This window comes from Microtus oregoni, unplaced genomic scaffold (assembly GCF_018167655.1).
Source record: "Microtus oregoni isolate MIOR12 unplaced genomic scaffold, Mior012 000007F_ref0000211, whole genome shotgun sequence".
Classification (NCBI taxonomy): Eukaryota; Metazoa; Chordata; class Mammalia; order Rodentia; family Cricetidae; genus Microtus; species Microtus oregoni.
Genome location: NW_024543066.1, coordinates 58295114 through 58319069, shown reverse-complemented (window position 1 = coordinate 58319069; position 23956 = coordinate 58295114). Strand labels below are relative to the sequence as shown.

Here is a 23956-nt window from a genome sequence, read left to right as displayed (position 1 = left end):
AATGTCTTCTTGGAGAATTCCATCTTTTTCTACCCTTGCAGTCATGGACCAAACCCCTTTCCCTGAACCATTTTCAACTTTGTGTCAGATCTTCTGAGATGACAGCAGGCACCGAGCAGTGTGTGAGCACACACGGAGGGGAAGGGGGACACCAAAGGCTAGACAAGAGTAATATGTGGCATATAAGGCTCCAATTTAAACATTTAAAAAAATTTGTGACTCCTGGCTAGTGTTACTGCTTCTGGGAGGGAGCAGCTGCTCTAACCCACATGGCTGTGCAGAAAGTCAGTGTGAAATGGGGTAGGAGCGGTCAGGAAGTTGAGTGCAAGTGGTGGTGCACACACTGAGAAGCTGAAGTAAAATCAAAGCTGGCTGTGGGCACACCTTTCCCCCTGCCACAGATTCTCTGTGAGGTCAGGCCAGGCCAGTCTACAGAGTGAGTCTGAAGTCAGCCAGGGTTATACAGTGAGATGCTGTCTCTAAATAAATAAGAGCAGACTCACAAGTTCAAGCCCACCCTAGATCCTGTCGAAAACTGAAAAGTTAAAAAAAGAGGAACTCAGTGGTGGTGTGCTTGCCAAACAGTATGAGGTCAGGGCTCAGCAGCCACAGCACTAAGAAAGCAACCCAATGTAGCACCTAATTATTTACAGCACCGGAATCAGCATTAACAGGCTGACAGACACACATGTGCCTCTACCGTAAACTCTGAGATGGGAGGATCTGATGAGCACTGCATCTCAATTATTAAAACCCCAATTAGACCCAGTCACAAGACCTTCTCCAAATGCTTCCCCAAAACCCATGCATGTGGCAGATCATAAGACTCTAGCTCAGCCAACCATAACCCTAAACTCCACTTCTTTCCATAAACAGATGTGAGAAATTAGAAAATGAGGGATCCTGGAATAAAAAGGTTATTACCACAAATCTAGATTCCGTTTCAAGCTGGATTCCTCACATAGACCCCAATTCCAGAGCCCAGGTTTGCCTTTGGATTTCAAGGCAAACCATGAATGTACAGGGAACCCAGATCCATATTCAAAGTTTATCATTGACAATTCCCTCATTTCTCTAACCACCTTCTAATTGGGAGGACACACGGGGGAAAAGACATCCAGATGTCCCCCAGTGGCTTCAAGTTCCAAGAGCTCTTCCCAGCAACTTCTAAGAGACTAGACAGCCCCCACTCCCAGAGTGTGACTACTGACATTACTCACAATGTGTCAGGATCAGGAGGTAAGTGAGGAACAGGGGACTGAGTGATCAGGGCCCTATGATCTCTAATTCCCGAAATCAACTCAACTATGCTTTATGCTTATGTGTCTGGAGCCCAATTAGGGATTCTTTTAGTTGCGCATGTCTGTTATTTATGAGCTGGAAGGGGATAATGAAGCCGCAAACAACATCACACAACACAATAAACTTTTTTATAAAAGAAAAATACTTTGTTTTAAAATCTTTGCTACATGTCATTATTTTTGCCACTGTAAGGCTTAGCACAGATGGCTAACAAGAAAAAACAATCAAAAATAAAACCCTGAAGGAAAAGCAGAACAAAACCCTCAGAGTAGCTTCTCCCTCCCGCCCCTTCTTCAAAAGCCCTGTAATAACTGTACATTATATAGTTCAGATCACATTTAAAAACAAACTGATTATTAAAAAACAAACATTTCATTGGAAACTCAACTTTTTGGTTCTGTAAATTGTGATATAAATATATATGATACTGTATGTGTGCATATAGAATAAAAAAATAGCCTCCTTTTCCACTCTATTGCCTGGCACCAGACTGAAGAGAAACGGAGGGAAACTTAGTACACAACAATTCCTCAGCCTCGCCATGAGCCTCTCCATCCAGGCTCCTTACCCTATGAATACACTTAATACATCTTTTCTGTATTAGTTTAATCTTTCACTTATATACTGACAGGAGTCAGTAAAAAGAAGAAAGAAAAAGGCTACTGATACGTGAGACGCACCTGAGGACAGGAAAGGGTGAAGGCAGTAGCTTGTATCTGCGTTTCTATGGCTGTGATTATCAAGTGACCCTGTGCGGATTTGAGTCCGGACTAACAACACATCGACTCACATTTATTTCAAAGCAAAGCCCAAATCCAGGTTTGGACAGGGAGCAAAGGGCAGACTTCAGGAAGACCTACACGTGCTTCTGACAAGGAAGGAGAGGCTAGTATGTAGCAGGGCTATTTGGTTTATACCCTCGTCACTCAGATAGCTGATCCAACAAGCTGAGCTTCCATGCAGAAATAACCTCTCCAGAACACGTGTGACTCTGACAGAAAAATGCAGCATTAACTTATGGGCAAGTCTGAGATTTCTGACAGTGTTTATCTGGCCAGCCTATTTTGATCTGCAGATCTTCCACATAAATTGAGAGCACCAAAGAGGAGTAATCCAGCTTGATCATTAATGTATTCTGTATAAACAGAAGACTGTACATTGGCCTAAAGTTCCATTTTGGCTGGGCATCGGTTTAAGTGCAGCAAAGACTTCATTTAAATACTCTTTGGCTGCAATACTAAACACAAAAATACCTAGAAAAATTACCTTTTTAGGACTCTTTGAAGACCAAGCAGAAAGACAAAGAACATCTGGGACAAACTTTGCATATACTCCCTAACAGGGAGGAAGGACACGACAGAGGGGCTCAGATACACACACACACACACACACAGTCTCTCTCTCTCTCTCTCTCTCTCTCTCTCTCTCTCTCTCGTTCCTTTCCAGGGGATTGTTCACCTCCTAAAGCGCCACATATACCTATGAATTTTCATGATCCTTGGTTATGAGGATGTTTCTTTCTCCTCTCCTCCATTCTATTCAGAGTTTGTATTCAAAACAAGCCACAGTCTCCAAGGCAATTAGTGCTGTCAGGTTCTTCTATTCTGCCCCTTGACTCAGGCAAACACCACTTCTGTGCCACTTCTGGTAAGAAGACGTGAGGACACGACTTCCAACCTCACCTGTCTTCAGATTTTCAGAGGACCCTAAATGCCTGGGAACTCATTTCATTTCTTCTATAAATGTTACTTCAGAGTCAAGGGGTGAAGGGGGGTACATATCAGGGGTGAGGGAAGGGAAGGGAGAGGAACTTTTATTCTGTTTACAAAAGATTTGCTTTTAAAAACAAACAGTGATTTCCCCCGCCCTTATCCTCACCCCAATAGTTCTATTCTGAAAAGGGCGGAAACATAGTTAGATCAGGAAATTCTTCATTGTTGTAGCTGTTGCTCTGGTCTCCCAGCATGGACAACATTTCCTAATGAAGAAAAAGATTAGATTTGGGTCACACACCCTTACTTTTATTGTGTCCCCTCAACATTCCCTGCCCACCATTCTTGACCTGCAGAAGCCTCGGCTCACAGCCTTTTTCCTAGTCCTGTCTCCATCTTCCTCCTATAGTTCCTTTATTTTTCTTGTTTCTAGGCCTTGATATTTTTTCTTTTCTAATTTTTTCTGTGCACTGGTGTTTGTCTGCATGTGTGTCTGTGTGAAGGTGCTGGAGGTACAGACAGTGGTGAGGCGCCATGTGGGTGCTGGGAATTGAACCCAGGCCTCCTGGAAGAGCAGCCAGTGCCCTTTACAGCTAAGTCATGTCTCCAGCCCCAGTTGATATTTTCAAAGGAAGAAAATATGCATGCCAACATTTCACTTAACCCCTACAGTCATGTCTGAAATATATCTCATCACATTTGTTTCCGACCAAACCCTATTTTGTCTTCTTTTTGCTGTGTTTTTGACTAGTTTATTCTCTGCCTAAGATTATCCCATTCAATCTTATAGCACCCCTCAGGGGAAAACAGATATTTATGGCTATAATCAGTATGTTCTATGTAGTGTACTTTTAAATTATCCTATTTAAATCCAAAGCTACTTTGAGATGTAGATCTCTGTACATGAAATAAAATAACTTCCTTCATTATCTTTACACAGTGCTTCACATCAGTAATTCTGGTTTGAACGAGTGTGTTCATAATGATCATGACAATTACTGACATTCACCCGTAGTTTTCTGTCTTCCCTTCTGCTCATCTCCTCGTACGACCCCAATCAGTACCATGCATGCTCCCCTCTATCTCTCCTCCCTGACTCACTCTCTCTCCGAAGTATGTATCTACTCACCTGGAAGACCTCAGGCTGGCTAGATGGCTGTGCTGACGCTGGCTGAACATGTTGCTCGTTGGAACTGGACCGATGATGGGGCTGCTGGCTCTGCCACTGTGGCCAGACACCCACACCCTCTGCTGTCCGGGTCTGGAACTGTCCTGAAGTCTGTCCACTCTCAGGAGCTAGAAATGTAGTTAAGGATAAACAGCTTGAATCTATTAATTTCAATGGAGGAGAGAAACCAGCACACAGCTACATAAAACTTAGTAATTTTATGTATGATACCTTCTGCCCGTCTAGCTGCTAACCAATGCCTCTACTTCAAAGCCCAGTTTCAAATTAAGTTTCATTCTCGAGACAGCATTTCTAAAGAATTCTGTTAATTTAAATATGCATTCCATTAAGTATATGTGGGTTTTGTAGTACTAGTGTTGTAAATTTTACAATAACTCATGTGGTTTTTACTGCAAGTGTTGAGATAGTTTTCCTACAGCAACTTTTTATAAAGGTTTTAAAAGTTTATTACTGTTTTGTGTTTGGTGCATGTGAGCATATGTGCTGTGGCTCCCGATGGTCCCAAGACAGCACAGTGGAGTCAGCTTGCTCCTGTACACGGGCTCTGGGGACTAACTCAGGTACTCAGGCTTGTGAGTCAAGCACTTCACCCAATGGGCCATTTCAACATCCTCTCTGCAAGGTTTTTAATTTCAAACAGACTGGGAATTCGCATTTCCTTTATAACTAGGTCAGCACATCAAGGACACAGGGAAACAATTCTAACCACCAAATCCTCCTTCTTTAGTAGTTTGGTTTTCTTGTTATCTTCCCTCTCATCTGAACTTACGGAAGTTGGATGCACGGTTGGTGAGAGCAGGGTAGGCTGCAGTACCCTGGGAGGCCGTGGGAGCACCCGGGAGAGACATAGCACTGAAGGAGGAGGAAGTCTGAAAGTTGCTCACACCAAATTGGGAAGAACGAGTCTTGGCTGTAGCCTGGGTGGGCACCGGGTAGAGAAAAGGAGGTCAGAACAAGGGAAACCTGTGCACTTCATTTCTGCATCAATGCTCATCAACCACTGGATTCCAGACACAGCTCATCACCCGGCTCTACCTGTGGACTTCTGATTTACTCCCAGCTCCTCCTAAAACTATTTTCTTTAGGTAACTAAAAGTACAAAAAGCAAAGAATTACAGGTTTAATAAAAATTATAATAATTAGCTAAGCTCACTGGGTCAAGAAATAAGGGGAAAAAAGACATTAAAATAGAATAGGGACTGATTGATAAGAGGAAGAGGTATCAGTCTAGAGTAGAACAAGAGGTCATGGTCAAAATACATTATACACATACATGAAGGCATTTTAACAAACCCGTTCTTATATATAATGAGCTCATAAAAATTTAAGAATCAACAGAAAGCATGTTATAAATTGCACATGTGTTTAACATATATGTGCAAGTGTGTGTGCACAAACATAGCAGCCAGAGATCAATGTGACTTCAGTTGTTCTCCACCCTATGTGTGTTCATGTACATCTGTGGGCCGGGCGGGGCGGTGGTGGCGCACGCCTTTAATCCCAGCACTCGGGAGGCAGAGGCAGGCGGATCTCTGTGAGTTCGAGACCAGCCTGCTCTACAAAGCTAGTTCCAGGATAGGCTCCAAAACCACAGAGAAACCCTGTCTCGAAAAACCAAAAAAAAAAAAAAAAGAAAGAAAGAAAATGTCATGTACATCTGTGGGTAGGCGGGTGCATGTACTCACATGTATAGACGCCAGATGCCAATGTTACGTGTCTTCCTTTACTGCCCTCTACCTTACATTTTGTGTTGTTTTTTGAGGCAAGGTTCCTCTCTGTAAACCAGGCTGGCCTGCAACTCACAGAGATTCACCTGCCTCTGCCTCTCAAGTGCTGGGATTAAAGATGTGCACCACCACCACCAGGTTCCACCTTATTTTATGAGACTGGGCCTCTCAATGACCCTGAAACTTCTCCATCTGGCTTGACTAATTGGCTAGGAAGTTCTAGGGATCCGTCTCCACTTTCCCAGTGCTGGGAATACAGGTGTGTTCTATCACACCTGATTTACTTTGTTTTCTTTTTAAACATTTTGAGTGCATGAGCACGCACACACATGTGAACACATGCATGCATGAGCCTAGACGTTAGGAGATAACATGCAGGAGTTGGTTCTCTTTTCCACCGTGTGGGTCTTGGGGATTACCATCAGGCACTTTACCACAGAGTCATCTCCCCAGTCCCCAGTAGAGTTTTAGAAATGAAAACCAGGGCATCATTGTCCTCAGTCTGCATTCCATCTCTTCCAGATTCTGTTCCTAAAAGAGTGACCTTTTCCTTCTGACAGGAATATATGTGTATTAGAGGACAATGTGATGATGGCTCTCTTAGGGAGTTCACACTCACGCTCAGTTATATCTTTCTGAGTGCCTTTCTTTTGCTCTTGAATTTTTTAATAAAAACTCTAGATCTGCTTCAAAAAGAAAAGGAAAAAGAAACTGGAAAAAGATGAAGCCTCATTACTAAGCTCACCAGGAGACTCATGGCTGATACTTTCTTTGGACAACAACTTCCTGCTTTTTCCTTTGCATTTGTTTTTGTTCTTCCTTTTTTGAAACAGTTTACCTCGCTATGTGGCCCAGGCAGGTCTTGTGTGTAGGGACTGAAGCTGTGCACTGTCACACCCAGTGTACTGTTTATTGACTGAGAAACTAGTCATTGTCTCAATATTTTTTATGGAATCATAATTTCTTCTTTTTTTGTTGTTTTTAAGGGTTTCTCTGTACAGCCCTGGCTATCCTGTAACTCACTCTGTAGACCAGGCTGGCCTTGAACTCACGGAGATCCTCCTGCCTCTGCCTCCTATATGCTATGGTTAAAGGTGTGTGCCACCACCAGAGTGGAATCATAATTTCTGCAAACATTTGTAAATACCACAATTTTAAAAATAACTCCGAGGGAGACAATATATGTATGCTTGATTATATCAAAGCCCTGAAAACTATGGCAGTAACTGTCTTCAACCTCAATGCTCATCCTGAACAATAGAGAAATGGATCACCTTCTGTGTATTTTTACACAATTCTGAAGCCTGGCTTGTTTTCATTTTTTTACTTTTCTAAATATTATTTATACAAGAGAAATAAGCCTAATATATTCACTATATGTTATATACATGGATACAATGCCAAAATTTTCACTATTTTCACAAATAAACAGTCGATGAATATAATTACTAATTTTCTACTTTGGTACTGTGTACACAGTCCTAAATGAAGACAATTACTAATTTTCTACTTTGGTACTGTATTACACAGTCCTAAATAAAGACAATTACTAATTCTCTACTTTGGTACTGTATTACACAGTCTTAAATGAAGACAAACTCTTTGAATTTGCTCTAAACAAGCCTGAAATCACAGTTGTTTAAACTGTTCTGACTTAAGGTGAAAATGTGAAAACCATAGGTACTAAGAAGATTTTTTTTTTTAAATCTTTGGTATTATAATCATGTGGTTGCTCTCAACAAACATGAACATTATAAGTAAGATCAAGAGAGGGATCGGAGAGGAGGTGTCTATGACGACAATAATAAATTCACTTATAGGGAAAAAAAGACCCCAACAAACAAAAACAACATACCTGGGCAGAGAAGCCTGGCCGGGTACTAGGGGTCCAAGTTGGAGCTGCTCCCTGGGTAGGGTTGGAGTGACGAGAAATCTGGGCCAACATCTGCCCTGCAGAAGATGACGGCTGGACAATGGTCACAGGAGGGCTCAGACCACTATTCCTAGGAACAAACAGACAGGTAAAAGATTAAAAGGGAACCCTATCAAGGAAGCTATGAAACAAAGGACAACCAAATTCTAGCCCTAGATCCCTCTGATTCCCTTGGAGTTAAGGAAAACCTGATAAATCTGAAAACCATGAAGAAAGACTGACAGCACACACTGACCACACAGAGAGCTACAAGGCAATAGGACAGGTGCAAGGAATAGGCGGAAAAAGCAGCTCCTTTGTCTCACCCTAGGTCCAGTGAGTTCTACTGCTTTGTCTGAAACGACCAGAGAAAGCAAGGGAAGAATGACATGCGGATTCACCAACTGAATCCTGCAGAGCCCTGTCAAGCAGCACACACATATGGGCTCACCTGAAGTTCTCTGCCGGCCGGGGGGTAGGAGGGAATGAGCTGCCCTGGGAGAATAGCTGTTGGGTGGCAGGGGCAGTGCTGGAGGAGATGCCTTTACTCTGATCTGTGGACCAAAAGGAGTTGGGGGAGGGCCATCAAGGGGCTGTAGTATATAGTTTAATAAATTCCTATTTACTAAGAAGTACATAATTTAGGTGGAAGTATGCTGGAAGACTACTGATTGGGCAGTAGCAGTCCCATCAGTGATGACAAAATCAGACTGTAAAAGGAATCTGCAGAAGAAAGCTGTACCTGCACTGATGTTGGGATAGATTTCTGAAAACCTTGGATCCCTGTCCTGGGCAAAGAGACCATCTGACTTTTCAAGGGGCTTGCTGTGTTCTGCTCCTGTAGTTGCCACAGGCTGGACAGAAACCTAGGGTATAAAATAATGAAAACAATCAATAAATGGTTAATGTAGCAATTCAATAGCATTCAACTTCATATTCTCACTGATACTGGGAGTTTTTAGGATTTATTTTATTTTATTTTATTTTATTTTACTGAGACAGGGTTTCTCTGTAGCTTTGGAATCTGGAACTTGCTCTATAGACCAGGCTGGCCTTGAACTCAGAGATCGGCCTGCCTCTGCCTCCTAAGTGCTAGGATTAAAAGTGTGCACCACCACTGCCCGGCAATTTTTTTTTTATCTTTTTTAATTATGCATGTTTGTATACACATACACACATGAATACAGTGCCTCCTGAGGTCAGAGGCATCAGACCTGGAGCTAAAGTTACGGGTGGTTATGAGTCACCTCACCCACTGTAGGTACTAAGAACTGAACTTGGGTCTTCTGCAAAAGTGGCTAACTCCCTTAACTGCTAAGACATCCTGCCAGCCTCGAGATACATTTTTAAAAAATGTTCACTTACCAAAAGCTACGGAGAAACCCACCCTGTCTCGAAAATCCAAAAAAAAAAAAGTCCACTTTCCTCTTAAAAGAAAAACACACACACACATACACACACCTGGGAATGGTTATAGCTGGCTAGCCCATCTCTTCCTGGTACCATATCCAATTCTGCTTGCTGCTGCTGCTGCTGTTGTTGCTGCTGCTGCCTGTTAAGTCAAATGTCAGTGTGGGAAAGCAATAGGGAAAAAAGATTTTTGACAAAGAATTTGGAGAAAAGGCCTTTAAAAACATAAAACACATAAAGCAACAGTAAAAATATGATTGCACATCACTATTTTCTGGCTAGTGACTGCTCAAAACATAATTACTTCACCATTTCTTACCTGGATGCCAGCTGCCCTGTACCCATCTCTAGGGATAAACTGGTTGTCGGACCTAGCTGTGACCTCTGAATTGTGTTAGAAAGTGTAGGCCGTGGTTCCTGGCTAGTGTTCCTAAGAAAATAAAGTAGACAAGAACACAGAAAGGGGAAACAAGGAATGACTCATATAATAAATTCCACATACTGACCTGTAATGGGAGGCAACACTAACAGATCTTTACAAAGTGCAGTCCCATAGGTAGCCTATGACCTTGGTTTCAGCAAAAAGACGTATGTTATGGACTACATGGTACTAACTGAAACATGTCTAAGAAACAAGGGTTTATCCTGTTTTTATTTGTTGTTCTGAAACAGCTTCAGACAGCCCGGGCTAGCGTAAACTCACAAGTATGGTGACTTAGTTTCTGATCACCTGCCTCGACCTCCAAGGACAGAGATTACAAACATGCACCATCACATTCAGTTTATGAGGTGCTGGGGATCAAACTCAGGGTCACATGCATGCTAGACAGGCACTCTACCAACGGAGCTATAGTCCCACCCAGCAGGTTTGTTTTCTAACTCCTTCAAGCTATTTGATTCCTGGGTATTGTGAATATGTGTGTGCCCATATCCCAAGTTTTTAAAATTGTAAGAACTAAAATGAATGAATACATTAAAACAATTTGATCTTTTTGCTTTTTTAAGACAGAGTATCTCTATGAAACCCTGACTGTACTGGAACTCTCTAGGTCAGTGGTTCTCAATCTTCCTAATGTTAAGACCCTTTATTACAGTTCCTCATGTTGTGGTGGCCTCAATCATAAAATTATTTTTGTTGCTACTTCATAATTGTAATTTTGCTACAGTTAAATTGTAATGTAAATATCCAATATGTAACCCCTATGAATGGGTCATTTGACCCTAGGGGTCATGACCCACAGGTTGAAAACCACTGTTCTAAGTAGACTGGGCTGGCCTCAAACTCACAGAGATCCGCCTGAGTACCACTATACCTTGTTAACAATCTGATCTTTAAAAAATAAGTTCAAGCCAGGCACGGTAGTGCTCAACTTTAATCCTAGCACTTGGAGGTCTGCAGAGGCAGGGGGATTTCTATAAGTTTGAGGCCTATGTAGCATTCCTATGCTACACAAAACTTGCATAGGAATGTTTATGCTTCATCCTGAATAGCCGAATAGTAGAAATAACCCAGTGTCCATCAACTGATAAAGAGAATGGGCTCTCCATGTTTATTTAGTACATTACACCTGACAAAAAGCTATCTGGAACTGATACTCACTTGCAAAAGAAAAATTAATTTTCTCCAATGGAATCTCATTAGGTGTATTAACCACACTTCTCTTCAAAGTAGGATCCTGTCTATGAGCGGCTGGCCAACATCAAGTGTACTCAGTGGTATTTTTGTAGACTTTTTGTCTCATATTGCTCTGTTTGGGCATTTTTTATTTGCCTTATTTGTTTTTTGATATACGTTTTTATTTCTGCTTGTGTGGGGGTAGGTGTGTGTGTGTGTGTGTGTGTGTGTGTGTATGCGCGCGCGCGCACGCATGCATTAAGAGAAAGGAAAGAAAGGGTATGGAGTTAGATAGGTGGAAAGAACTAGGAGAGGGGGGAAGTGTGATCAGAATATAGTGTATGCAACTTTAAAACAAAAAAATGCTATATTCATAAAATGGAGCATTAATTCACAGCACCAACAATAAAATGAGGTACTAACAATATCACATGGTTGACCCAGGAAACAGTGAGACCACTCACAAAGGAACTATCCTGTGATTTACATATCTCTAAAATAAGCAGGTTTATAGACATAGTGAATTAAGAGTTTAGAGGAAAGGGGAGAATGGACGATTTTAGTGGGTAGGGATGAAAATGTTCTGAAAATAGATGGTTCTACGAGTTACATGACTATATAATAAACTAAAAACAGTTCCTGTGTCATGGGTGGGATATATGGCCTGTGCAATGTAGTTAAAGAAAATGTTTTAAAACCCTGAGAGCTAGGGGCTGGAGAGATGGCTCAGTTGGTTGAGAGCACTTCCTGTTCTTGCAAAGGATCCAGGTTCAGTTCCCAGGACTCATGTGGCTTCTCACAACTATCTCCAACTCTAGTTCCAAGGGATTTGATCCCCTTCTGACCTCTGAAGACATCAGACACATACATAGTGCAGAAAGATACATGGAGGCAAAACACTCAAAACTGAAGGCTTGGCATGGTGTTGCATACCTGAAATCCTAGAACTCATGGGGCAGAAGAATAGAGATTGCTGTGAGTTCAGGTCCAGCCTGGTCTACTTAATGAGCTTCAGATCATTCAGGACTACATAGAGAAGAAGCCTTGTCTCAAAAAACCAAACAAAACCAGACAAGACCAACAACAACAAAAAGCAAGTTCAGAGAAAGGAACAAAAATTAATAAAATTGTGTGATGCGACCATGCTCTGCAACAAGACCTGACTCATGGATCAACTTTAATCCGTTGCCTGTTTTATATATGAAAATTCCAGGAGACAGCCATGTTATTTCTGTGTCCGTTTCACAACAGCAGAGCTGGGCAGCTGCAGTAAAGAACATATGGTCCAGACAAGGCTGAAGCATTTATCGTCCTGTCCTTCACAGAAAAGTCTGCCCAACTTTGTCCTAGATAAAAATCTTCCTAGACTAGAACACTGGTGGCTAAAACAAAATCATGGAGGCAAGTGGAGCACACCTTTAACTCCGGCATTCAGGGAGGGAGGTAGCTATCTGTGAATGCAAGGCCAGCCTGGCCGACAAGTCAAATTCCAGACCAGCCAGGACTACACACCAAGACCCTGACTTAAAAACAAATACAAAACCCTTCCAAAAAATCCTGAGGAAACAGTTCAGTGGTACAGGAGTTTGCCTACTTTCTGCAAATCCCTTGGTTTGACCATTAGCAGCACAATAAGTAAATTAACTAATAAAGGAAAATAAAACTATTACTAAAATAAAACCTAGAAAATTGAAATAAGAATCTTTCCATCTCAAGAACTAATCTTTAAATTACTGTTTTATTTGCACCCTCTTACAGAAAGAAAAGAAGTTCACTGAGTAGACTGCGTCAGCAGTAGGTATGGGCACTGTCCATAGCATGAACTACTGCTGCTTATTAAAACTTCCTCTACCGTGAGCCAGTAGATGGTTTGGTGGGAAAAGGTGCTTGCTCCCAGGCTGACAACATAGGTTCACGCTTGGGCCCCACTTGGTGAAAGGAGAGGACTACTCCCACAAGCTGTCTTCTAATGTTCATACATGTTCTATTCCATGCCAGAGTGATACACACCAATTACTAAATGGCTGTCAACAGCAAACAGAATCTACCTTACTCTCTGCCTCAACTATATCAAATTCTATAGAAAGCTGTTAAGTGAGGACTCTCAAACTAATGGTATTTTATAAATCAAGACTGACGAGAAGGCCATAAGGTTAAGACTTGCTCTCTCCCACCCCCACCCCACTCCACCCCACCCCAGGGGTGGCCACAGGAGGAATAACCCAACATGAGAAAAAGATAGAAGAGTACGTACTTCACATTGGTGTTGGTACAGATAATATACTCAATTTCATCTGAATAAGGGTTTTGGAACGTAAATGAGCTGGTTCTCATCCAGAGCCATTCTCGGTTCTTAGATCGGAATCGGAACATGACAGATAGCACCTGGCCTTTTAATTTCACCACCTGAAAGGGTTTTCATCCATCAGTGGACTTAAAGAAAAGTAATAATCATCCCACTTTTGCAACCTCAGGACTCTTGTGTTGTTGTCCTTAAAGCACCAGTCTTTTTCAATGGTCAAACAAGAGGAAGAGGAGATTAAGGGGATATATATATCTATCAAGTATCTTCCCAGAGCTGCAGACTGCATGACTGTACAGTCAGGGGGAGCACAGAAGAGACTGTCTCCATGTTTCCTTTTCTGCAGACACACTAGATGAACTGGCTTTGTAAGTCTATACCAGGAATTCCAGTTTGGTGACACCAAATACATTTTACACATTATTTACCAATCCCAGCTATTCTTCTCAAAACTTGAGAATTTTGGTTTCCATAAAACCCTACACACAGGAAGCCTTAGTTTTGCTAGAGTTTTAGTTCCTGCTCTTACAGAACAGAAGACAATCTTTTAGTCCTCCATTTCTAATAACAGCATATTAGCAATTAATATTTATTTTTTATGTATCAAATGCTGGGCTGTATGTGCCTTACGGCATTACCTTATTTACCTTCCCACAAACTCCTACCTCTAAGTATTAGTATAGCCACTGTATCAGTAAGATCACTACAGAGACTTGATTAACTTGTAAAATATAAAGAATAGTTATCCAAAGCCAAGTCCACTATTTTCACGAGCTTAGGCCTGAAAATTACAATTAGTTACAAGTGAGTTAACCTTCAGTTATCTATAAAAGAATTCTGAGGAAACTTTCCTGCTATGATCTAAGGTCAGTGAAACAAGTAATACTTGAAGTGCTTTGAAGATAATTTCTTGGATACAGTTAGTCGAGTAGAAGATAGTAAGTAGCTAAAGCCCAGCAGAAACACCTTGGATTTTTATCTAGTTTCAAAGTATTATCATTTTCTATTTCTTAGAATATAAGCTCAGTATAAACTATAGTATCCACCACAGTGCTCAAATGAACACTGACCAGTAAGTATCTAGAACAAACATAAGGAATTGAGCAAAATATGTACTCAGACCCAAACCAGGAAAAATGTTACCTGTTGAAAGCTGTCTCTTAGAAGCTGTTGATCTTCAGGATGACAAAACTCTACAATATTCTTTCCTAAGAGCTCCTAGGAGGAGAGAGAAAAGTAAAATGTACATCTTCCTGTCAGCTAGAGATGTCAATGTTATTTCTTGCCTTTATCCTACTATAAACAGGTGTGTGGAGGGGGAAAAGGAAACAAACAGAAGACAGAAGCAGAGCCAGTGAGACAGTGCAATGAGTACTTGCCACTAAGCCTGGTGACTACATGGTGGAGAACTGGCTCCTGCAAGCTGTCCTCTTAGCTCTAGCTGAGCTCTAAGGACATGCACGTATGCATGTATTTGTAGGCCACAAACAGCAGCTGAAAACAAAGGGCCTTTCTTACAAAGTCATCTTACTGGCTGTCTTAATGATAGCAGTTTAGAGGAGAAACTTTTGTCAAGCAAACCCTATAATCTCAGCATCTCAGGAGGCTAGGACATAAAGATTTCCAGTTTGAGGTAGGGAGTGAACCTATCTCAGGGGGGAAGAAAAGACAGGGAAAGAAAACCACACATAGATAACATTCATACCTTGTAAATATGAAGACTTGAGTTTGGTCATTAGAATATGTGTTTTCAAAAAGGTGGGGGAGTTGAGGTGAGACAGAAGAAATGGCTCATCCCTTAAGAGCACTTCTTGCTCTTGAAAAGATCATACACCAGGCAGTTAAAAATGAAGAGCCAAGTTGTAGGATTTACAATCCCTGAACAACAGTTCCTATAAAGTAGCTGTTATCAAGACAAGTGTTCTAACCATATAAACCCAGTTTCAGGGAATCCAAGGCATTCTTCTGGCCTCTGTGATACCAGATAAATACATGGTACACATACATATTCAGGTACTCACACCTACACATAAAATAAAAAATAGCTGGGCATGGTAGTGAACGCCTTTAGTCGAAGCACCTAGGTGGCAAAGGCAGGCACATTTCTGAGCCTGAGGCCAGCCTGGTCCAAATATATAGAGTCAAGGCTGCATAGTAAAACACTGTTTCAAAAATAAAAAATAAAATCAAGTCAAGTGTGGTACATTCTCACAATTCCAGAGGAACCACAGACAGGTGAATTATGGGAGTTCAGAGGCCAGAAAGCTTAGATAGCTTTTCAAGTTCCAGGCCAATGAGAGGCCATGCCTCAAAATGAAAAAGACAAATGGTACCCAGTGACCCCCAAGGCCGTGCCCTGGTCTTACCTATGTGCACACACAAAGACTTTCTTCTAAAAGCTTATTTCCAACTTTAGTTCTTAGCATTTAGGGCTCTGAGTTGATTTTTGTCTATGGTATGATGATTTTTAGGGGTAGTGGTGCATATAGATCTGATATACTCTACTTGTTACATCTTTTCCCCTTGAAATGCCTTAGCACCTTTGCTGAAAATCCAATGACCATGAATGTAAAAAAAGGCTCTCTTCTGGTCTCGTCATCAGAGCAGATCAGTAAGTTAACACCTCCCTATAATAATGCCACACTGCCTTGACAAGGCAGTGGATCAAGATGTAAGTAAATCCTCCAACTTAGTTCTTCATTTTCAAGATTTCTTCTTCACTGACCATTTCTTACATATATAGCCAGGCTCATACAGATCACAGAGGTCATGTATGTCAGGGAGAGTTAACGGATCTACTGCATGAGAACATTCTAATAACCAGTGCTACACTTACATTTATTATAGGTTATTATTCCATTAGTAATTATATAAATTACCTAAATGAGAGTAGCTATACTAGAATAATTAAAATAAATATTTTAGAATTATCTGTATCAATGTCAGAAATAAAAAGTAAGCATACATTTATACCCACTATTTCCATGTGGTTTCATAAACTATATTTCTTTATATGGGGTGACAGCCTTGGTAGGAAGTTGAGACTAGATTTTGCTATTAGTAAAGTAGGAGCATCTCTTTTCCTGAACTGGACTGCTATATTTTGATCGTCCCTGGAATTACATAGCCATGTAACCTCAACATTAGCACCAGAAAGCAAAGGCCTCAGTATCAACAATGTAGTAAGGCCATTCTCACCTGTGGCTGGTAGCCAACAGTAGCCACACAGCGATGATCTACAAAAGTGAATATCCCCTCAATGTTGTGTCGGGAGATGAACTCTGTTGGTTGGCAAATGTTACTCATGTCTGTACAGTTGGGAGAACTAGTTACCTGAGAGTGGAGAGAGAAAATGAGCCAAAATAATACCATTACTTACAAAAAACATTTTCAATCCTCTTATGAGTATCTGTGTAGATATGAGACTATCAGATTTAGGAACTTATAAGTGTTTCCCCCAGAAATGCAAAAATGGCAATCCCAATGAGACGCATAAAGTCTAGCTCTACTCCTAGACATGTTTTCTTTACTACGTTAGTAAAGTAAAAAATATATGAATGCAACTCTAAACTAGCTTCCTGTTATTTGGTTGGCCTGTGTTCATTATTCAGAATGGCTCAAGTTTCTGAGAAACTTAACTGTGTTCAGGAAAAGAATCAAAATCAAGGTGCTAGAGATGGTCGAATGGCTAAGGACACTGGCTGCTCTTCCTGAGACCCTGAGTTCAGTTCTAGAACCCATATGGCAGGTCACTTGAATCGAAATGGGTTAGTTTAAGTCACAAGAGCTAGCTAAAAACAAGCCTAAGTCTCTGTCATTGTCTGGGAGCTGGTGGGACAGAGAAAGACTTGTCACATCTGTAGTCTAAGCCAGGGCACATATTTCCACAAAGGACCTGAGAAAGCTTAAAAAGAAAAGTTCCACACACAAACAAGAAGCCAGATAGTTTCCTAGTCTGCAGTCTCTTAGGTGGACCACATCGTACAGAGGTGTAGTTCCTGACTGCTGCCTGCAGGCCTGAGCCAGCCAGCTCCAAGTGCAGAGCCATGTGGTAGGTTTCAGGATGGCTCACATGGTCAGAGAAGGCTGTGGGTACACAGTGAAGCAGCCCAGGTTAGAAAACCTTTAAACAGATACAGCAAAAACTGGGTATAAACAATCATAGGAAAATCTTTAAAGAAAGAGTAAAGTAATACAAAGGAAAAATGCTACATAAGGATGGGAAACACACAGAGCGTCCGGATCCTGTGTGGTGCTTTGCCCAGTTGAATTTCATGAATGCTGATGAGTGAATGGCAGCTGCTAAGACAATGGATTATGGAAGGGACTGCTGAATTAAAACAGCACGTGTGTGTGTGTGTTAGAGATGTACTGGCATTTGAATGGAAGTTGGGGAATGTGTTGCACTGGGGAAGGGGTTATGCCTTTGTTTCCAAAGAAAATAAGTTGTGGTTTTCTTCAAAATTAATAAAGATCAGATTTGATTGGGGAGACCTCATGAAAATCTTGGCTGTAGACATAAAGAAGAAACCAAGAAAGACTACAGGACAGATGACGTATATGCTGATTCCTCTACTATAGGAACAGCTCTGAGACTGGATGATACATGATAAATCTTGTTGGCTACAGAGTCCTCATGGCTTATAATTATATGTCATCCTTTCATATGATATGGATAGAGATTATATTGGTTATATAGTCCAAATGGACTTATAAAGTTGATAGATGCCTTCTACCTGCTAAAACATAGAAAAAATTATCTTTAAATGACTTGTGCACACCACACATTCCAAACTTGTATTAATGCAGATATATGTTACCTTTAAAAGTTTATGCATTTTTCAGAAAGAAACAACAGGACCAGACCCCAATGAAGACAATTAGGCCAGGTGATCCAGCCTCTCAGAATGCCTCTGCTTGCAGTTTCCTCAAAATTCTGCATCAGAGCAACTGCAAAGCTGCTAGCTAAGATAGTCCAGCCTCACAGACTGCTTCAGCCAAGACTTCAGGCAAGCTCTACACTTTTCCATCACACAGACACTAAACAAAAAAACAATATAGCTAGCTCTCCCAGGACTTGACGAATATACTAATTTTCTCAGGGTCCCCTAAAGATGCCATTGCCCCAGACAACAAGAAGCGATCTAGAGAATATGATGCCCACAGTCCTAAGAGGTAGGATGGGTGGTTTTTGGTCATTCACTGGGTTATGGATGTTTGTCACTGTTCAGTGGAGTTGGTTACAAGTAGTTGTTCATGGTCAGGAACAAAGCTGAACAAAGGGGATTAGATTGAGGAACTCTTTCTGAAGGGACAAAGGGGGGGATGTAGTATAAAAATGATTAAATAAAATGGTGGATTAGCGAATCTACTTTTGAACAATCACTAGTCTCAAATATTTTACATTGGTATGGATTTTTGTATATTGATAAAAAAATTAAGGTTATTTTTATTATACTTTATATATGCTTCTAATCTTAAGGTATTGTACCTATGTGGCACATTTAAAAACATAATTTAAAGTTTTAGTCCCTAAAAGTTATTTACGATATGAAAGACATATTAGTAGTTAGTCATCTATAATAATCAAACTTGATATATTTAGATAGACAGAAGGTCTTCAAACACTTCAAAGATGTGTAAATGCACATGGCATTTATTTTCTTTTTATAAGTTTTTTTTAGATTTATTTAATTATGTATACAGCATTCTACCTGCATGTGTCCCTGCAGGCCAGAAGAGGGTACCAGATCTCATTACAGATGGTTGTGAGCCATCATGTGGTTGCTGGGACTTGAACTCAGAACCTCTGGAAGAACAGTCAGTACTCTTAACCTCTGAGCCATCTCTCCAGCCCACACATGGCATTTAAAATGTTTTAATGATATGAGACTTTTTTTCTGACAGGTGAGACACATATGCTTCTGGCAGCACTGATTTACTTCAAAAGAAGATAATCATCAAAGAAACTCTATATGAAATCTGCTTCCCTTATGGTAAAAAGCTAGCAAAAATTTGGGCAAGAAACTGCCCTTGCTGACAGTATACTGTCCAAACTGGACAAGCAGGTGCAAAAAAAAGGGGACTGTCAAACCTTGCTAAGACAGGGTAGGACAGTACTTCAAAATTCCCTGTTTCCCAGAAATGTCTATTACGACATAGTAGGCCTGTAGGCCAGAGGTAGATGCCCCAACATTACAGAAGAACTTTGGGCAACTGTCTAGGCAGCAAGATATCCCGTCACTAGGTAATATTACACCCTTCTAAGGTCTTTGTTGAAGTTAGTCTAAGACCTAAAGTTTTCCTAAGTTATGACAAAAGGCAAATGAGGTATAAAACTTTAGACTCACAAAGATAAGATAAATAACAGAGCATTTTCTCTAATTTTGCCAAATACAAATGGACAGGATAATGTAACTGCAATTCTTACTTGATAACTGCTTTGTTGTATATAATTTTACTATGTTAAAAGTTAACGACTTTCCTTTGTAATTAGACAAAGTGGGAGAAATGCTGTGGAACAATTTTTGTATACTGTAAATATGAATTACTCTTACTGGTTAATAAAAAGCTGACTGGACTATAGCTGGGCAGTAAGAGATTGGGCAGGAGAGCCAGACTAGGATGAAACTAGGGAGATGGGCAGAGTCAAGGGCTGGAGAGATGGCTTAGAAGAGCACTCACTGATCTTCCAGAGGACCCAGGTTCAATTCCCAGCACCCACATGGCAGCTCACAATTGACTGTAACTCTAGTTCCAGGTAGCTGACAACCTCAGACATATATGCAGACAAATAAACAAACAAACAAATAAGAGGGGTGGAGTCAGAGGAGACACCATTAAACTGTAGAGTGAGCAGAATGGGAAGTATATACATGAGGTAAACGAGCCCGGGGGCAGCACATAGATTAATAGAGATGGGTTATGTTATAAGAAATGAGCCTAAGCCTCACAACCATCTGTAATGAGATCTGGTGCCCTCTTCTGGCCTGAAGGCAAGCTTGCAGGCAGAATACTATATACATAATAATAAAGATAACATAAAAATGTTATAAATTATATATATGTTTGTCAAGCATTTATAATTAATATTAAGTATCTGTGTGGCTATTTGGGAACTGGACGGTGGGACAGAAAAGTCCACCTATACAAGTCCTAGCACCCATATGGCAGGTCAAGTGGTACACATACATGCAAGCAAAATACCCATAAACAAAATAAAAATAAACTTTAAAAATATTTTTTAAAATCTATCATAAGGCATGTAATAACAAAAGAAAACCAATTGTACTTGTTTTGCACAGGGACAAAAGAAATTAACCAGAAATGGAAAAGTAACTACTGCAAAACTATAAATAACAGAGTCAAGCAAAGCCTGGCATGGTGTTGCCTTCCTAAACTCCAAGCTCTCAAAGGCTAACGTGAAAGGATCCCTTGAATCTATAAGCTGGAGGTATACACAACACAGGGAAGTGTCAGCAGCAGTATCAACACCCTCTTTCACGCTCTTGACTTTTGGCAAATCTGAGAATAAGCAAGGTTTACTATAAATAACATATTTTTTCAGATTTTTAGATTTATGGATTTTTTCTATGTATTCACAGAGTAAAAAAAATTAACACAAATAAGTCCTGCAAAGATTTATTTCCTGATCTGAAAGCAACATAGACGTGAAGATTCACACTTGCCTGCAACCTGCCAATGGCCACTAGGCAGAATTTGCTCCCCTGGCCAGCCTCTGGGTCATCGTCTGGGAGGGAGACACCTTCGTGAAGGAAAACAAGAATGACTCAGAGATCTCAAACTCAAATCCCTTTAAAGGCAAGTGACTAAAGGTTCACCAATACATTTCAGGATATATTATACCAAATCATAGATAAGAAAACTGATGTAAAGATCAAGTAACTTACCATAGGTTAAACTGCTGACATAATGCCAGAAAGAAAATGCAGTTTTTCCAAAACAATGTTAATTTTTTCTTAAAATTTTCTTAAAAACAGGAGTTGAGAAAAGGCTCAGTGGTTAAGATCACTGGCTCTTCCAGAGGACCCAGGTTTAATTCCCAGCACCCACACAGCAGCTCAAAACCATCTGTAACTCCAATCCCAGGGGATCTTATACTGTTTTCTGGACTTTGGGGGCACCAGGCAAACAGGTGGTGCCCAGACATACATGCAGACAAAACACCCATACACATAAAATAAATAATAATTAAAACTTGTCTCTCGGGGCTGGAGAGATGGCTCAGAGGTTAAGAGCATTGCCTGCTCTTCCAAAGGTTCTGAGTTCAATTCCCAGCAACTACATGGTGGCTCACAACCATCTGTAATGGGGTCTGGTGCCCTCTTCTGGCCTGCAGGCATACACACAGACAGAATACTGTATACATAATGAATAAATAAATATATTTAAAAAAAAAAAAACCAACTTGTCTCTCTTTTCTCTGCATTTCCGGCTTCTGTAAATGCCCATTTCCCAATAACACTCTTCCAGTGGGGAAGTACTAAAGAAGGTAAGATTTGGAAAGCTGATTTTGCTAGGCATGGAAAATCAAGTCTGTAATCCTGACACTTGTGAGGCCGAGGTAGGAGAGCACCTTCTTAAGACAAAACAAAAATCTGATCTGAACACAATACCACCTTTGTCGCATCTCTGATTTAATCTCAAATTCAAATAAAAGTATTCTACTCACATCTACACTTTCCAGAGAAAAGTCCCCTTTTAAAATTACTGCAATCAAGAAATTTTCCATTTACTCCTCAAAGCCTCGCTCCCATTTCAGTTTGCCCAAATTAATTGCATGACATTCTAATGTTTCCAGCTGGGCATAGTGATGGCACACCTTTAATCCTAGCATTTAACTGGCAAAGGCAGGTGGAACTGTGTGAGTCTGAGGCTAGCTTGGTCTATATAAAGAGTTCCACGATATCCAGGGTTACATAGTGAGACCCTGTCTAAAGTAAAATAAAATTCCAGTGTTTCTTTGCCACAACTGCTTAAAGACATAGTATTTAGTGTAAAATATTATGAATTTGGACATTTTAAAACTATAATATAATAGTTACTTGGTTATTTGTTTGTTCATGTTTGGCAATTCCAGGAAGAGGTTGAAATGGGGAAACTGCTTGAACTCAGGAGTTCCAGGGCAGCAATAAGTATCTATTTTATATATGATATTACATACTAAAAAATGAGTAAGTATCAGCAATATACTTTAAAAGATTTATTTATTTTTGTGTATTTGCCTGTGTGAGTTCAGGGCACAGAAGAGGGTATCAGATCCCAACAAACTGGAGTTGTAGGTGGTTGTAACCCAACATATGGGTGCTGAGAACTGTACCCAGGTTTTCTGCAAGAGTAGTCAGTGCTCTTAACTGCTGAGCCCTCTTTCCAGCCTCTTTTAATGTTTCCAATGACACATTCAGGAGGAAAAAAAAAGCCAGGAGGTAGTGGCACACACCTTTAATCCAAGCACTCAGGAGGCAGAGGTAGGAGGATCTCTGTGAGTTTGAGGTAAGCCTGGTCTACAAAGAGAGTTCCAGGATAGCCAGAGCTGTTACATAGAGAAACCCTGCCTAGAAAAACCCCATCAAAAGTTTTTTTCTTTTTAATTGACAATTTTCTAAGTAAGCAAGTGCATCAAGAGAGAAATTGTGACATCACTTTCTTACCTGCTGGAGGCCAGGCCTTGATGTAGCCTGTGCAGTGGACCACCACAAAGTGAGGTTCTCCATCCTTCACAGAGCCAAGGCCATTCCTGGAAGAGATAGGAAACAGGGGCATGTTCTACGAAGTCAACTTATCCTCTAAAAGCATTCATTCATCCACTTATTTACTTATCCATTTATTAGTACTAATATATGTATGATAAGTGTGGGGCTTTATATACCACCTAAAACCTGTGGAGGTTGGCAGTCAGAGGAGAAAACAACTCCGTGGAATCGAGTCTTTCCATCTTCCCTTTCGTGGATTGTGGGGACTGAACTCATTTTGAAGCAAGTGACTTTATCTGCTAAGCCATCTTGCTGGCCCCATTTGCTTGTTTATGTATGTATGTATGTATGTATGTATGTGTGTGTGGGTACATGGAAGTCAGAGGACAACCTAAGAAAGTCAGTTCTCTCCTTCTACCATGTGAGCTCCAGAGACTGCCAGCTGTCAGGGTTGGCAGCAATTACCTTTATCAGATGAGCCACCCCAGAAGCCCAAATTTTAGGGAAACAAAGTCTAAGCACCTTTAACTTCAGCTTCCTGGAGAGCCAGAAAACTATCTACTCAGTGCCTGCTCTTTCCCACCCCCAAAATAGCCAAGTTTTTAACCCCTGTTGAAGTAAACCACACCATATAACAAAAACACACACACACCAAGAAAAATAGGTAAAGTAGAAGCAACTTTCTTAAACAGAATGAGCAAGAGAAGCTTTTAAGTTCAGAAACTGGACACACACCTTTAAATAATAGCAGAACTCGGAGGCAGAGGCAGGTGGATCTCTGTGTCAAGGCCAGCCTCGGCTACAGAATGAGTTCCAGGAAAGCTAGGGCTACACAGAGAAACCTTGTCTCGAAAACACAAAAATAAGAAATAAGCTGAGAAACACTGCTAGAAAGTAAGTAACGGTGAGGTAAAAGAGAGAGAGTGGTTAGCTAAAGTAAACTCCGTTTTCATTGCTACGGATTTTACCTGCATCTATTCCTCAAAAAGCTCAGTCTATTCATGGAAACTGGGTCCACGGAGCTATTGCCACACCTGTTTTAAAAGACAAAAAAATAAAATTTGCAGGGCTATG

The 23956-nt window shown here is 40.7% G+C and overlaps 1 protein-coding gene across 4 annotated transcripts in view; it reads right to left on the bottom strand.

Moving 5' to 3' along the window:
• Positions 1 to 1434: 1434 nt before the first annotated feature.
• The window catches only part of LOC121450566 (aryl hydrocarbon receptor nuclear translocator), a 69556-nt gene continuing 47034 nt past the window's right edge, over positions 1435 to 23956 (bottom strand). For 3 of the 4 annotated variants that reach the window (XM_041655663.1, XM_041655664.1, XM_041655668.1), the window contains 14 exons: positions 23851 to 23916; positions 22841 to 22926; positions 20858 to 20934; positions 16368 to 16502; positions 14313 to 14387; positions 13122 to 13273; positions 9572 to 9682; positions 9304 to 9394; positions 8585 to 8708; positions 8294 to 8396; positions 7786 to 7933; positions 4973 to 5120; positions 4144 to 4310; positions 1435 to 3280 (listed from right to left, as the gene is read on the bottom strand). In XM_041655663.1, coding sequence (XP_041511597.1) covers positions 3191 to 3280; positions 4144 to 4310; positions 4973 to 5120; positions 7786 to 7933; positions 8294 to 8396; positions 8585 to 8708; positions 9304 to 9394; positions 9572 to 9682; positions 13122 to 13273; positions 14313 to 14387; positions 16368 to 16502; positions 20858 to 20934; positions 22841 to 22926; positions 23851 to 23916 — 1573 coding nt within the window. In that variant the 3' untranslated portion in view covers positions 1435 to 3190. The remainder of the gene's footprint in view (positions 3281 to 4143; positions 4311 to 4972; positions 5121 to 7785; positions 7934 to 8293; positions 8397 to 8584; positions 8709 to 9303; positions 9395 to 9571; positions 9683 to 13121; positions 13274 to 14312; positions 14388 to 16367; positions 16503 to 20857; positions 20935 to 22840; positions 22927 to 23850; positions 23917 to 23956) is intronic. The other variant, XM_041655665.1, reaches the window with a different exon arrangement.